Here is a 16,739-nt window from a genome sequence, read left to right as displayed (position 1 = left end):
AACCACCACATAGAGGAGCTTCCATGAGGTGCTGGGGTGGGGGAAGCATGATAGGTCAATTATTACTGGGCCCAGCAGTTGCGGGTGGATGCATTGGTGGACTGGGGAGTGTGTGGAAAGATTGATAGGTTTTGTGGGGGACTGTGGAACAGACGGATATTTTGCACAAGAGGGGTGGGAGTGAAGAAGGTACTTTCCGCAGGGAATGTTTTGTCACAGACTGAGGTGGAAAAACGTTGAGAGATACCCTTGTTAAAATGTTGGAAGCACATCACTGCCCTAGAGATCAGGGGTGAGGCACATCTGTTGGAGAAAGCCTGTCCATCCTGTAACTAGTCTGAAGATAACTCGAGGCGCTTAGGCCCACTGAAATCAGTCTAGCACAGGGGTCAGCAACCTTTCAGAAGAGGTGTGCCGAGTCTTCATTTATTCACTCTAATGTAAGGTTTCATGTGCCAGTAATACAAGTTAACATTTTTAGAAGGTCTCTTTCTCTAAGTCTAGAATATATAACTAAACGATTGTTGTATGTAAAGTAAATAAGGTTTTAAAAATGTTTAAGAAGATTAATTTAAAATTAAATTAAAATGCAGAGCCCCCCCGGATTGGTGGCCAGGACCCAGGCAGTGTGAGTGCCACTGGAAATCAGCTCGCGTGCCACCTTCGGCACACATGCCATAGGTTGCCTACCCCTGGTCTAGCACTTCTCACGAGCACTTAGGGGGGAAAAAATCCTCACCTTTCATGCTGAAATGGGTTTAATACTAGTTTAATATCAGATGTATGTATTGAGTTTCTGTTTCTTCATTTTTAAAAACGATTTGAACATCATTTTTCTGTATTTAATTAGCTTCATGATTCAGATCCTTGTCTCGGGTCTTGATTTGGGGGGGTGGGGTATGTGAAATTTCTCTGTGTATTTGACCTTGGCTTTACTCCAGAATAAATGTTTTAAGATGTTGATTGTGTATTTTGTGTCTTCAGTCAGAGACTAGGGGCAGACATAACCAGCACTGAGAGAAGTGAACTGTATAAACCACAATTAGAATTGTAGAGCACAGGTGTTTGAAGATCTTATACAGTTGCCAAGCTATTTGTTTCTCAAATGAATGGGGCTTGGGGAGTGTATTTTGGAGAATAAACAGAGCAGAAGGGCTTTCTTTTGGCTGGAAAAAAAAATTTTTTTTTTAATCCTAGTTTAAATTCTTCCGGACTAGATACATTTGATACCTGTATGGAACCACAATAATGAACAATTTTAAGTCATTTTCTAGTCTGGCTGGCCACTGAATTGATATCCTGTTTCAATGACGAATTACCAGAGAAGCTTTCCTTTGAATGCAGAGCTGGATTTTACAGTTTAAAAACTGAATGCCAGGCTTTGGAACAAGACCACCTGTAATGATATTAAAACATCATCATTGTTAGTGTCAGGATTAAGGGTAAGTGCTACTGTGGATGTATGAGGATTTCTGTAGGGAGATAGACATCTTAAATCTGCTAGTCATATACAAAGTGTTACTGGTATGAAAAAAATAGTGGTGTGAATAACACTAGCTCACAGCACAAGACACTTGATGATATATCTAGAGCCTCAGTGTTCACTGTATTTTGCAATTTAATGCACAGGATTTATATTTTTTCAGTTCTGCGTTTCTGTATGCTCCACTGTGTCAGATCTGTATTCTTGGGACGTAAGGTTCCATTAAAAAATAAATAATAATCATAGGCCCCCCGCTCTTCCCCCCCATACACTCATTTTCTATAATATGGTAATGATATCACCGTAGCAGTAATTACGGGTCATCTTCATTTCTTTCATCTCTGCTGGTTCTGATGGCTTCATTCCTTTGACGAAGAAGATTTGGCTCTGGGTGCTGTGATTATTTTGTTAAGCATTATTCGAATAGACAGGAGTGAGAGAAATTAATCAATCCAAATGCAATTAGCATCATGTTTAACCCAGTGATGGACGTCTCAAGGTGAAACAGCCAGGGGAGTTTCAGACATTATTATTCAATCCAGTGGCTCTTATCTAAATTATAATCAAGAGAGGTTTTTATTGGCTTCACGGAGAGGAGATGTAACTCTTTCCCTGCTCAGAGGGTCAAGGGGATCAGGCCTTCACCCTCATAGGATGCTGACTGCTGCCAGCTCCTGAAGTGGAGGTGCTGTAGGAGTTTCATCTTACTATTTAGGTCACTTGAAACAAAATAGCTATACGCTCCTCATGTTCTTGACATGGAACTAGATCTTAGTGGCTCTCTGGGCCTGGGCTGGGACGTCACTGCCCCTTACTGCGGGTTTATACCTGGTCTGGCATTGTCTGTCTGTACGTGAGCCAACACTGCCCAAATTGTTATACGTTTGAAGTTCCTTGAGCATTCATCTCTGCAGCTTGATGTGAGTCTGGAATCTAGAAATGTTGTGCTCTTGTATAGGCAGGGTAGGGAGGGGAGCGAGTGGGGAAATGGAAAGAATGTAAACGCTTGGCAGTCAGTCCACAGAGAGAAATTATTTGTACAAGTTCCTTTGTGAGGAAATTACAAGGAGATTGTAAGGGAGGCTAAATGTGTTGAGTTAAATTATTATATGTGGTATTTGGTCACTCCAGTAATTGCCCACCATCAGCTGAAGCTCTCCCATAACCAAGTAGGAGCAGTCACGTGCACCCAACCTGACCCAGGGAGTCAAGTCTGCAGCATCTCATGACCCCTTGTTTTAAAAACAAGTTATAGGTGCAACAGTACCTGTATGGACAGGCTTGATTTATCACTCTCAGATCATTTATCAGTCACAATGTAGTGCTCACATGGGCAGAACCAGAAGGAAGGATGTCACAGTGGGGTTTCATGTTTTAAGAAAAGACTGAGAGTCCTGACTCATAGCCTCTTATTCTGATTCTCTTCTGACTTTCTGCTTAGTATGTGTCTGTAAGTCACTTCCCTTCTCTGAGGCTCAGTTACTCCCTCTGTAAAATGAGAATGAAAGTAGTTGGCCTCCCAGGGAAGCTTGATAAATTGTTTGCAGAGTGCTCCAAGATCCAAGAATAAAAGGTGCTATAGGAGTAGAAAATATTGCTCCATACAGATGCTTCTTCTTGCAGCTGCTCAATCCTTGGTCACCTTCCCTCAAAAGCAATTAATGACTGGGTAGATACTCAGTGTCCAGAGATGGTTTCTTAAGCACAAGTTGAACATAAGCATATTTCAGATAGTCTTGTCCTCTGTCCTCTGCAAAGGAGATGGGGATGGCATCTGCTAACCACTGTTATTCAGAGATAATTCCTCCAGTTATTTACTGGTCTGGGTCTGCTTCATGGGTCCACACACATCAGGACACTGAGGTTTTTGTCTGGCAGCCATATCAGAGAGAGATTGGGTCAGCACAGCAGTCAGAGTTCTTTTCATGAAGTGTGAAGGATGGGCTGGAGCAGGCCAAATTCCTAACATCTACCAGGTGTTGATGATGGAATCTGGTCATTCTTCTTATAAGTATGTCTGGTAGGAGAGGAGCTAAGACCACCTGGGAGGTAAGAGGGTACAGGACTTTCCTCTTGCATTATCAGAGTTTTTGAAGCAGGGTGACTGACCTCTCTTGCCCTGCTAACTGTGTCCCATAGACCTTGGGTGATACAAGCCATTCTGTTGTCTTTTTAGGGTTAGTGTAGTAATTTTAATCTTCACATAGTTTGCTGTTTTAGTTTGTGTTTTTGTAAATAGGCTGCATCTGGGTTTTCTGTCTGTTTCTACTGGAGCTGATTATCATACAAATGCCTCTGTACTCCTTAGTACTGCCCCTGTAGTGTCCCCCAAATGTGCTAATAATGGAGCCCAGCCAAAAGATTAAGCTTTGCCATTGACTTTCACAAGGTAAAGATATGTCTACACTACAAAATTAGGTCAATTTTATAGAAGTCGATCTTTAGAAAGCAATTTTATACAGTTGATTGTGTATGTCCCCACTAAGTGCATTAAGTTGGCGGAGTGCGTCCTTAATACCATGGCTAGCATCGACTCATGGAGCAGTACATTGTGGGTAGCTATCCCACAGTTCCCACAGTCTCTGCCACCCATTGGAATTCTGGGTTAAGCTCCCAATGCCTGATGGGGCAAAAACATTGTCGCGGGTGATTTTGGGTACATGTCATCAATCTCCCCTCCCTCCCTCTGTGAAAGCAATGGCAGACAATCATTTCACTCCTTTTTTACTGGGTTACCCGTGCAGATGCTGTAGCACGGCAATCATGGAGACCGCTCAGCTCACCGCTGCTGTTGTGAGCATAGTAACCACCTTGCGCATTATCCTGCAGTATGTGCAGAACCTGGTTAGGAGCTAGGATGGTTGAGAGGAGGACATGGACACAGACGTTCCTGAAAGCACGGGATATAGCAATTGGGACATTATGGCGGCAGTGGGGCAAGTTGATTCAGTGGAACGCCAGTTCTGGGCCTGGCAAACAAGCACAGACTAGTGGGACCGCATAGTGTTTCAGGTATGGGATGATTCCCAGTGTCTGTAAAACTTTCACATGCATAAGGCCACTTTCCTGAAACTTTGTGAGTTGCTTTCCCCCGCCGTGAAGCACAGGAATACCAAGATGAGAGCTGCCCTGACAGTTGAGAAGCAAGTGGCGATAGCCCTGTGGAAGCTTGCAATGCCTGACTGCTACCGGTCAGTCTGGAATCAATTTGGAGTGGGCAAATCTACTGTGGGGGCTGCTGTGATCCAAGTAGCCACGGCAATCACTAACACTAACCTTCTGCTAGCAAGGGTAGTGACTCTGGGAAATGTGCAGCATAGAGGATGGCTTTGCTGCAATGGGGTTCCCTAACTGTGGTGGGGCAATAGACAGAACACATATCCCTATCTTGGCACCGGACCACCTTGCCAACCAGTACGTAAACTACAAGGGGTACTTCTCAATGGTGCTGCAAGCACTGGTAGATCACAAGGGACGTTTCACCAACATCAACCTGGGATGGCCGGGAAAGGTGCATGATGCTCACATCTTTAGGAGCTCTGGGCTGCTTGAACAGCTTCAAGAAGGGACTTACTTCCTAGACCATAAAATTACTGTTGGGGAGGTTGAAATGCCAATAGTTATCCTTGGAGACCCAGCCTACCCCTTGCTTCCATGGCTCATGAAGCCATACACAGGCAGCCTGGACAGTAGTAAGGAGCAGTTCGACTATAGGCTGAGCAAGTGTAGAATGGTGGTAGAATGTGCCTTTGGATGTTTAAAAGCTCGCTGGCGCAGTTTGCTGACTAGGTTAGACCTCAACGCAACCAGTATTCCCATTGTTATTGCTGCTTGCTGTGTGCTCCATAATATCTGTGAGAGTAAGGGGGAGACGTTTATGACGGGGTGGGAGGTTGAGGCAAACCACCTTGCAGACGATTTTGAGCAGCCCTACACCAGGGCAATTAGAGGAGCACAGCTAGGTGCACTGCGTATCAGAGAAGCTCTGAAAACCAGTTTCATGACTGGCCAGACTATGGTGTGACAGTTGTGTGTGTTTCTCCTGGATGCTAACCCCCGCCCTCTTTGTTGATTTTAATTCCCTGTAAGCCAACCACCCTCCCCCCTTCGATCACAGCTGGCAAAGGAATTAAAGTCACTATTGTTTTGAAACCATGCATTCTGTATTAATTAAAAAAAAAAAAGTGAGATAACTGATAACATAGCCCGGGTGGGGTGGGGAAGGAGGAAAGGACAAGGCCACATTGCGTATTGTAGCCACACTACAAATCAAAACTGTTTGAATGACAGCCTTCTGTTGCTTGGGCCATCCTCTGGAGTGGAGTGGCTGGGTGCCCAGACCGCTCCCCCTCCCTCCTCCCCGCGTTCTTGGCTGTCTGGGTGAGGAGGATATGGAACTTGGGGAGGAGGGCAGGTGGTTATACAATGGATGCAGCGGTGGTCTACACTCTTGTTGCCTTTCTTGCAGCTCCACCAAATGACTGAGCATGTCCGTTTGCTCCCCCCTTTAGCCACAGCATCGCCTCCTGCCTCTTCTCATCGTGCTCACTGTATGCTTTCCTGACCTCTGTCACTGTATGCCTCCATGCATTCAGCTGTGCTCTATCAGTGTGGGAGGACTGCATGACCTCGAAAACATGTCATCACGAGTGCGGGTTTTTTTGCTTTCTAATCTGCAATAACCTCTGGGATGGAGATGATAGAGGGAGCATAGAAACTTATGCACCTGCAGTGAGATAAAAAGGGAGAGTAGAATTTAAGATATATTTCTGAGAACAAAAGGGAGACTCTTTCACAGTGAATCAAGCAATTCACAGCAGACAGCACATGTGCTTTAGGTATAAGGTCGCATTTTACCGTTTATATTGAGCGCCTGCCGGTATGGTGACACGTCACATATGGCTGGGCAACAGAATTTGGTTTCCAGGCAGCCATGGTAAGCCAAAGGGTATGCGGGGTTAGCTTCTTCCGCCTTCATAACATGTGGGAATGGTTTCAAACTGCAGCGCCCTCCTTTCCCATAGCAAGCAATGCCAGTTGGGTTTGGCATTTAAAAGGAGGGTCTGCAGTTTAGAGGTGGATATGCAGCACACCCCTCCCCCCACCCCACCATGTGGCTATTCTCTGGGATGATCCCTTCACCCCTCCCCCCACAGCGTGGCTATGCTCAGGGATGATCCCTTTTAGCCAAGCACAAACAGCCCAGCATGAACAGGGTCCTTTTACTGTTCCCTTACAAAAATTCCCCTATTTCAGCCAGGTGACCATGAATGATATCACTCTCCTGAGGCTAACACAGAAAGATATAGTCTGAAAGTTGCTTGAATGCAACCAAAACCCAGGACCATTCACTGCCATGCTTTGTGCTGCAATGATTTCAGACTACCGTGGAGGACGAAATAAGGCAGCCCTCCCCAGAAACCTTCTGCAAAGGCTTTCAGAGTACCTCCGGGAGAGCTTCATGGAGATGTCCCTGGAGGATTCCCGCTCCATCCCAGACACGTTAACAGACTTTTCCAGTAGCTGTACTGGCCGCGAATGCATCCCAAGTCTTCAGGGCAAATCAAATATTAAACACAATTGCTTTTAAACCCTGTAGTGTAGTGACAAATGTGCACGCACCAGAGGTGCCTTCTCCGCCTTCAAGGTCTGGGAACCCACCTTGGGAGGGTATTGGCTCCAGGGTGATGAAAAGGTCCTGGCTGCCTGCTGCACATTCTCCACTTGCCTGCTGCACATTCTCCTCCTCCTCTTCCTCATCCACAAAATCCTCCTCCCTGTTGCATGAGATTCCCCCCTAGAATGCCACACAGCTGATCATAGAAGAGGCATGTATGGGGCTCTGACCTGGAGCGACCATTTGCCTCCTTTGTCTTTTGGTAGGCTTGCCTGAGCTCCTTGATTTTCACGCGGCACTGCTGTGTCCCTGTTGTAGCCTCTCTCCACCATGCCCTGTGTGATTTTGGCGCATATATTAGCATTTCTTCTTTTTGATCAGAGTTCGGCCTGCACAGATTCTTCTCCCCATACAGCAATCAGATCCAGTGTCTCCTGTTCAGTTCATGCTGGAGCTCGTTTGCGATTCTGGGACTGCATGGTCACCTGTGCTGCTGAGTTTGCCACTCTGACCAAACAGGAAACAAAATTCAAAATTTCCTGGGGCTTTTCCTGTGTACCTGGCTAGTGCATCAGAGTTGAAAGTGCTGTCCAGAGCGGTCACATTGGAACACTCTGGGATAGCTCCTGGAGGCCAATACCGTCGAATTGCATCTGCAGTACCCCAAATTCGACCCATCAAGGTCGATTTTAGTGCTACTCCCTTCACCAGGGAGGAGTACAGCAGTTGATTTTAAGAGCCCTTTAGGTCGACGGAACAGGGTTGGTTGTGTAGAAGCATTGCATATAAAATCGACCTAATAGTGTAGACCAGGGCTAAGGCAAATAAGAATCTTACCCATTGCTCATGAGTGAGCTCTCCCAGGGCCCTCCATATGTTATACCAAGAATGTGTTTGTGTCTTCCTGCCCTAATGCTGTCTGCTCAGTCCAAGAGAAGTCATCCCTATTACAATGGACCTTCTTGGCTAATAAGATAAAAACCACCTCCTGCTGCTCGTCTCTCTCTCTCTCTCTCTCTCTCTCTCTCCCTCCAAGGTAGGCTTCTCCCAGCCTTGGACAGTTCCCCTGGCCATTCTTCGTATTTATAGTCAAGGGAAAGTACTTTGGTTTTGCCATCCCTGTAGTAATGTAGTAGTTCTACAGTCAAGCACCAGGTCTTTTATTAGTTTCCTGGTGTTGGCTGGTAATCCGATCAAAGCACAATAATTTAACTGGAAAACTGGCTACAAGATGGGCACCTGAAAAAAAAAATGACCTTAGGAAATGGGGAATACTGAATACTGTGGGGGAAGATGATATGAAATGAATTAGATCAGGGCAACATGTATGAGAAACCAACCAGCAATGGGATGAGGAAGGAGGGATAATAAAATATTTAAATATGTGGCAGAATTAGAATATATGATTGTGTGATGTGATCTAAAGAAAAACTATTCTAGAAATAATTCAGAAATATTTTTAAAAAACTTAATTTGGGCTTTTTAAAATCTGTAAGGCCAGATTCTTTAATTACCAGAAGTCCAACTGTACAGGACTCAAAGGAAGAGGAAAACTACAACAGTTAAATGTTTTAAACCTTTAAAATTTGTCTAAAATAGCCTTTTTTTTTACAACAACAACAAAAAAAGAAATAAAAGGCAAATATTCAAAGTCCGATATCTCAGGATCTTTCAGATCTAAAACCAATTTCTGTGTTCCTCATTGGGAAGGTGAGAAAATCTCCCCTTTCATAGGGGAGAAAGTCAGTTTCCAAACCTGAAAAGTAGCAAAATATTTGAATTTAGCTCTGTTACTGGTCCAGGGCTGAGCCTGTCCTATATTTTAGTCCAGTGTAATTTTGAGAAGTGAGTTTGTGGGGGAAAGAAGGAAATGTTTCTTTGTCAGGTTGATTGCATTTTTAAATGTCTGCAGTTTGAAGCTGCTCATAGGCTTGGAATGCTAGAATAAGTCCCAGAAGAGATGGATTAGTGAGCAGAGGGCAGGTGTAATGGCCAAAGGTTCGTAATATATGCAGTTTGTCACATTATTCTGTTGCAAAGATATCCCCACATGCATTGTTTATGTGTAATCGTGTGTGTGTATATTTGTGTATAGGTATAACAGAGTGGCGTGTGTGTGTATGTATATCACTTTGGGATCCTTCTGGGTGAAAGTTGCTTATATAAGTGTAAGTTTTCATTACTGGTTTTACCGCAGTAATCCTCCATTATTTCCTGGCTATCCAGGCCTTATGACACAGTTCGTATTGTGTTGTCATATGCATGAGAAGGCTGTTTATGAGATGTTGGGAACCAATGAGAATGGACCCCCATCTCCAGCAGAGTGTTCTTTTCTAATTAAATTGTCACTAGAAGGAACATCCGGAGCAGCAGTTTTCATTTTGGATTGGAGGCAAAACATTATGAGTTTTTGTCATTTGATTAAAAAGTTACTTAACCTTTAAATTGCTACAGATGTAAAGATGGCTCTGAGTTTCCGATGTAATCGCCTCAAAGTTAAAATCAGGAAAATCTTTGTGTAATGAAACCCATATGTCATAGTGAAAGGATGCAAAGTGCTGGCAGAGTGGGCTGCTCTAGCAGGAGATTCTTTACCCAATCTTGTTAGCCAGGGCTGCTTTTGGTAATCCCTCATCTCCTCACTTGTAAGAAATCAATCTGTACCACTGAATCTTTTCAGCCAGCAGCCACAAAATTTACTGCAGGAGGCAGTTTGGGGACAGTTGTAGTAGAACAGGAGCACAAGGCAACAAGGCTAAATGCAGGATTGAGGGATTGAAGTTCTAAAGAAGAGATTATATTAAACCTAACTCCACCCTCTGAGCAAGTGAAAATCACAGCTTCCCTTTTCCGCCCTGATCTCTCCTGTCCAATACATGCTCTGAGATCCACCTCTTCCAAGGCAGAAAATGTAATTCCTGGGTCAGGGGTCCCCATTATTTACAGCAGTCTGATGCCAGTGCTTTATGCAGTCTGAGGAAATGGAGGATCTGTTTAAGTGCTCGACTTTTATTGTAACCCAGGCTGATAACATCTTTAAAAGGTGTTTTTCTGTGGTCTTCAATACTCACCCCCACCTAACTGCGGAGATTAATTTGTAACCAGGCTATTGCGATCGTATCCATTGTTGATTTTCTATTGTAGTGATAGATGCACAGCATAGGAAGGGTTGTAAATTGTGACTTGACATGGAGATTCATGTTTCTATTTTATGCTGCACAGACTCTGTGGTGTCTGTTTGCTGGTACAATGAAACCTGCACTAAGACCCCATCTCCATTAGACAAGTGCCTGGTTTAAGCAACCATTTTAAACTATCCCAAAGGCTTCCAGTACATTTTTTGTCCAGCCTTTTAATTAAAAGATCCACCACCTCTGTCTACTAGGCAACTGGCTTCTGCTGTTCCCTTGGGCAGTTGCTTAAGATAGGTTTTACGGTCTTTCCCTTTGACTGCAATCACTTTTAGAACATAGAGGTGGTTTCTTCATTCTCCAGCTTCTACAGCAACCCAAACAACTCCAAGATGCCCACCTGGAAATGCTATTCCCATCATAAAGAATTTAACAGGAGCTGGGTAGATGGAGCACTTTTAATATTGGAGACTTTTTTATGGAACACTCATGTTCAGGAAAGACTCCAAAGCAGATTAAAAAAAGGAAGGAATAGCCAAGATGTTTGAACGCAGAACCCCGTAATCTGGATCTGTTCTGTGTTTACCAGCAATACACTGACCTGTGATTCTTGGGAAGATCAGAGAGTCATGCAGAGTAGGGAAAACAAGATTGTAAATATTTGTGTAAACTTGCCTTTACAGTTTGGCTTGGATTTGTTTGCATTATGGGGATGTATTTCATTGCAATCTCTATACATATACAAACATGTGGGACCCTTCTCTTAGTTTGGTGTCATACCTTTAAAAATAGAGCCCTGACACAGCCCGTGTGTGGAGAAGAGAAATACAGAATAGCAGAAGGCTGCCTCCTGCTCCTAATGGGATTTTGTAGCAGCATGTGCGAGTTTGTTTCAGAAGTCAGAAATGAACAGATGTTGGTATAAATTACCTCTGTGTCTGATGTCTTGCAAATTAAAAGCGCGGTTGGCATCACTAAACAATTTCACCAGTTTGGGCGGGGGGAAGAACGGGCGGTGATTATTGTAGCAGGTCGGTAAGAATCTTAAGCTACAGCAGAGTAGGATAGCAAGGATAAAGGAATGAAGAATAAAATGAGAGGTCTGTGAATTAATCAGAAATGTTAACATCTCCGATGACAAGTGAACAGGAGGGCACGTGCTCTGGAGCAACCCCCAACCCACAGTAATTTCACTCACAGCACAGAAGGAGTCTATGCTCACTGCTTGATTTATAGGGTGCAACCCTCTTTGGGGGAACGGAATTGTCATACATGCGTATATCTCCTATATGGGTCTGATTTTTAGGAAATCTTGCCACTCTATCAGCTGAGAATGCTGTAGCTGGATTTTGTGCTTTCTCCACAATAGCATTTTACAATGCTGCACAGTTAGATAGTGTGAAGCATGGCAGTGTCAGGGAGCTGCTTGCATTGAAGAGTCTGTTTCAAACTGAAACCTCTCGAAAACTCACATTTTTATTAATCACATTCTTGGTTTGTTTATAACAATATAGTTCTGAACCAAAAAATCCAAACCACCCTCTGCCCTTTTCCAGCTCCTTCCATCAGGGAGTCTCAGAGCACTTTATTGGTATTAACACCCTGGGAGGCAAACAGATATTTTTATTATTACACCCATTTTGCAGGTGGGGAAATTGAGGAACAAACGGAGTAAATGGTTTCCTGGGCTCACAAAATGAATCAAGGGCAGGGCTGGGAATAGATCCCAGATTTCCTGAATCCCAGTCCAGTTCTTTAGACAAAAGACTGTTCTTCAGTATAATGGGAGGACCCTGTGTATTCTGCAATTCCTCAGCCATGGAACCTGCCATAGAGTTCATCCTTTTTCTTGGAATTGTGCTCGAGAATCCATGTTTACATTTTAAAAAAGAAATTTCTAGCCATCATGATTGAAAACATGAACCAGTGTCACTGATGCAGTAATGTCTGCCTGAGTCTGCAGGCAGCCTGAAACAAAAGCTCTAATAGCTGAGATGTGTCCCATTCATTTCAACAGGGTGTTGACTCTGAAACCTAATCATGCCAATTTATGCCAGCATTAGCTATTTCACTGTTGACTGTTTTAGCAGAAACAGCCAGATACTGGATACAGCTTCTTCAGGTAGGCAAGTAGAGATCAGTAGTTTAGGGAATTGAGGATGGCATCTGAGGTCTCAATGGTAGGGCATGAGTTCTAATCAGCCAGGTGAGTAGTGACCAAATGTCTTTGCCTGATGATGGGTGTTTAGTAGCTTATGTGAAATTAGTTCAGTTCCTACAGGCGTTATTTGTCATTTTTGCTGTTCTTCTCAGTAGAGAGGTCAAGAACTATGAATGGACCCTATAAAAACTAAAATCACATCTCATCCCTTGAGGGCGTTCTCTCTAGGTTTAGTGTAGGAAACTTGCACTGCTCCTGTACCTGTTCTGTGAATGAAGGACTCCATGTTCCCTGGGCTGTCAGTCAGGAACCTTTCACCAGCACAAAGCTTAATAAAGCCTTTATTTAAAAGAGCTGAAAAGGTGAGGAAACCCATCTCTCCAGGGCTCGGTCACTAATCTTGCTGTCTATATTTTGTATTATGATTGTGGGACAAAGATTGTATTAGGGTGGCTATGCCAGAGCCTATGGGCTCACAAGTCAGAAATGTTTTGTGCAGGAAAGTGGCTGTATAAACTCTGCTGTAATACAGCAACCAGAGATTGATGGTGCCAAAAGTGAGAGAGAGACATATAAACCTTGCCTTGCTGTATTTAATACCTAGGAACTGACAATGCAAAGAGAGAAGACCAAAGCTCTATAAACTCTACTTTATTACACCATCCATAGATGAACTGCATTGAGGGAATATAAACCCCATTATATTGCAGCATCCAGGGAGTAACACTGCCAAGGGAGAGAGAAAATGCTGTCTAATTTCTGTTTAAGATCATAAGTATCCAGGGACCAGTAATCCTGAAATGGAGAGAGACAGAGCTCCATAATCTCTGATGGATTTTAGCATCCAGGAACAATTGCCCTGGGACAGAGCGATGGAGCTCTGGATTACACCTTTCAAAGATTGATAGTGCAAAGACAGAGAGAGATCTTGCATGACCATGAGGCTATCCACAATAGGAATAGAAAGTGTGGATTGTATGTAATGAGACAGGCCATGGGAATTATTGCTGAGCTTTGAAGTTTCCAATGTGTGGCCTATGTTTCCAGGCTGTCAGGAATTCAAGGTGCAGTTCAGATTTATCTTTTCATTTTAAAAAAATCTTAGCTATGTGTTAGCACCAGTGCACAGTTCTGAATGAATTTCTGTCCTCTGATTAAATATTATAAATGATTCTGCTCTAACTGTTTGTTTGACATTAATCTTTTTTTCCCTTGTGATTTCAGCTAGAGAAATGACTCGAGGGAAGTTCCTGAACATCCTGGAGAAACCCAAGAAGTAGCTGCTGTTACTGGAATTCAGGCAAAAATATCCCTGTCTGGATCATCTCACCCCTCACTGCAGATCCAGCTGAACACTGTGATTTCCTAAAGAGAAGGATAAAGCTCTTGGCTCTAGAGCTTCAGAAGCAAACCTCTCTACTGCTTCCACAGCTCTTCTCCTTACTGACGAGCAGCATTCCAGACACTGCTCACAATGATTGCCAGTAGTTCCATCAGCACTGAGACTTCATCCAACCTTTTTGGCACCTGATTGCCAGGAAAACTCAAATCTAGCATGCTGTGGCAAAGTTATGCAGCAGTCTTTCTATAAACCATTCAAAGCAGTACATCCCCAGTGGCCTCACTCAGTTGCTCTCAGTGGCGGCATCTATTAAACCAGGGCCTTTGTGATGCTGGCCAGTACCTCTGGGTGATGCATTGACTCTTCCATGTGTCTCTCTTGCCTTAGGAACAGTGATTCCATGTGTGTAATTTCCATGCTGAAAGCACCATTGCAGTGCTGGTTATAAGCAGGGTTCTGGATGAAGACTGACAGTTCTAGGATTGGTTAGTCCTGGATCTGCACACTCGTACCCTGCTTACAAGGCAGGTGGAACTTGTTCTGTGTATTAGATTCACATTACTCACACCCTTCAGAGGAGGATGTCCTGCAATCAAGCGAAGTCCTTCAATCCTGTCTGTACTATTCTGCTCTTCATTCCACAAATACTTGCATCAGGTGCTATGTGCACAGGGAGCTCCATCTCGATGCTAAACATTTGTGTGTTCTCTTGTTAAACCTAGACCAATGAACCATAGGCAGTGAATGAGAAAAGGTGGCTATTACTGTGTCATGAAAGAAAATATCCCTGTGGGAACTTCTGCCAGGACACAAACAGATCTATCAGCCCACTTTGCAAATCCAGCTCAGTGAGAGTCCGGCTGAGGTACTGGAGGAAGATACAGGGTTGAAAGGCAATAATGTTTTCAATTATAGAGAGCTTCAAGGTGGAGCGACTGTCTTGTTCACACCCCCGTGGGGATAATCTTCATAAACAGCATCTGCATGCTTACACTTGAAAATAGAATTCTGATGTTTTCCCACATTATTAGAAAACAGCAGCCCCAGAACTTGCTTCACCCGCAAACGTAGAATGTGCACCCCATTAAGGGGAGAATTGTACTGTAAACTAGTATCCTCCTGTACAGATTGGGTCTCATTCATCTGGTACTGGAGTACTTTTTAGTGCCTTGAGGCCCATCTGGTACTGGAGTACCTTTTAGTGCCTTTCCTCTTTTAACATGCTGCTGTGTATCAGTCCTGTGTTTTCAGATTTTATTTTTCTCTATAAGGTTGACACAGCTCTTATTTCACTCTGTTTTCTTTTGCCCAGTAAAATTACGTATTCTAGAGTTAACAAACTGGCCGTTCCTCAGGGCTAAAAAATAGTACTAAAGTGCTGGTCCAAGAGCAGTTTTCTCTCTTTGTTTAAACAGTTTCATACACATTTTAGCATGTGTGCCCTTTAAATTTAGTCATTCCCCAATTTGCAGTTGGCTGTGAGGTGTGAATTGAATCGGGGCTGTACTTGTACAACATCATATTAATGGACTGTCCTTGAAGCATTCTATTCTTCTGTCTTGGGGCGGACTCTGATTTTAGGCTCTGTGTGCATTAGTGAGGAGCAGATCTCTGCTTGGGAGCAGACTTCTGATTTTTTACTAAAATTTTTAAAGTCTTTCTATCTTCAGTCTGTGGGTGCCTCCATTTTGTCAACCAGAACTAGGCTAAATTGGGAAAGCTCCTCTTCACTAAGCTTGCACAATTAAGACCATGTTCTGCAAAGACTTACTCAAGTGCTTAACTTTGAGCATGTGAGCAGTCTGATTGAACTCAGTGGGGCTGTACTCGTATGCTTGTCTTTGGAGAATTGAGGCTTAACAAAGCAGCTGCATCTCTTGAAAGGAGGGGCAATAGGATAGTAGGAGATGCAGAGAAGCTGAGAGTGGGGAGTCAGAGACAGGGAAGGGACTTGCTTAGTTGCTGGTCAGAATGGACATAGATGTAGCTTTGAAAGTATTAATATAACTTATATGTTTGTTGGACAATATTAACATTTGTATGTCTAGTTTGGATGTGTTCTGTATATATAGAATGTGTGGCCCAAAGGTGACTGTTGTGAATTTTGGTCCTTTGTTGCATGTTATGGAGGTCTGCCACTCTAATGCATGAGGTGTTTGGGAAGCTGAGAAGTATAGAGGTAGACCCCGGAAGTTTGCCACGAATCTGCATGCCTATTTTATGATCTGGCTGGTAAAATATCTCAAACTTCAAGTAGTTGGTACCATAGCATGTAAAAAATCCTTTCTTCTACCCTCACCCTGTGCAGCAGTGCTTATCTTCTAGCTACGGGCAGCATGTGTTATATGCCTTAGATTCAAGATATTTATTGGTTGTGTACTTGTCATGTATAGAGATAATCAGTGATTTTTTTTATTGGTAGTATTTACATGTATTTTTGTGTGTTAGAAAGAAGATTGTAATCTGTCTGTCTGTTGTTCTGTGTTCTTATAATAAACAAGTGCAAAGCTTACAGAATGGTATGAGTTTCCTTGAAATGGCCCTGTGAAATGTGGAAGCTGTGACCAACCACCTAGGAAATGTTCCTTAGCAACAGATTCTCCACCATTAAAGTTTAATAGTAAGGCACTTTTCTGGATCCCACTGTATCAGTTTGTGACAAGCAGGCGTTACCTCCTCATTGGTAAATAAGTGGCAACAGCCAAAAAGAACTAAGAATTTTTAGCAGCCTTCACAAGCTCCGTTTCTTTCTGCTGTGATGTTCTTCCCAATTATGGGACAGTTACAGAGCAGCAGCAAAAGTTTGCAACTGTGTATGTGAAAGATTTTTATTTTATAATGAAAAATATCAAAAACAGTGAAGAAAAGGAAGAATAAAGGCAGAATTAGGAGGGAAAGGAAAATCAAAACTCGATTGCATTATCCCAGGGTTGTCATTACTTGATAGAGCATTGTCATGTGTCTTACCTTCCCCAGTACATTCAAATGTTAGTCTAAAATCCACA

The 16,739-nt window shown here is 43.3% G+C and overlaps 1 protein-coding gene across 2 annotated transcripts in view; it reads left to right on the top strand.

Moving 5' to 3' along the window:
- The window catches only part of LIN52 (lin-52 DREAM MuvB core complex component), a 68,374-nt gene extending 52,011 nt beyond the window's left edge, over positions 1-16,363 (top strand). Inside the window, exon 6 of one of the 2 annotated variants that reach the window (XM_045017007.1) lies at positions 13,617-16,359. In XM_045017007.1, coding sequence (XP_044872942.1) covers positions 13,617-13,672 — 56 coding nt within the window. In that variant the 3' untranslated portion in view covers positions 13,673-16,359. Of the gene's footprint in view, positions 1-13,616 lie in introns of both variants that reach the window. The other variant, XR_006579407.1, reaches the window with a different exon arrangement.
- The last annotated feature ends 376 nt before the right edge of the window (positions 16,364-16,739 follow it).

Source organism: Mauremys mutica, chromosome 4 (genome assembly GCF_020497125.1).
Source record: "Mauremys mutica isolate MM-2020 ecotype Southern chromosome 4, ASM2049712v1, whole genome shotgun sequence".
Taxonomy (NCBI): Eukaryota; Metazoa; Chordata; order Testudines; family Geoemydidae; genus Mauremys; species Mauremys mutica.
The sequence above is the reverse complement of the archived record's forward strand: the minus strand, read 5'-3'. Positions and strand labels throughout refer to the sequence as shown.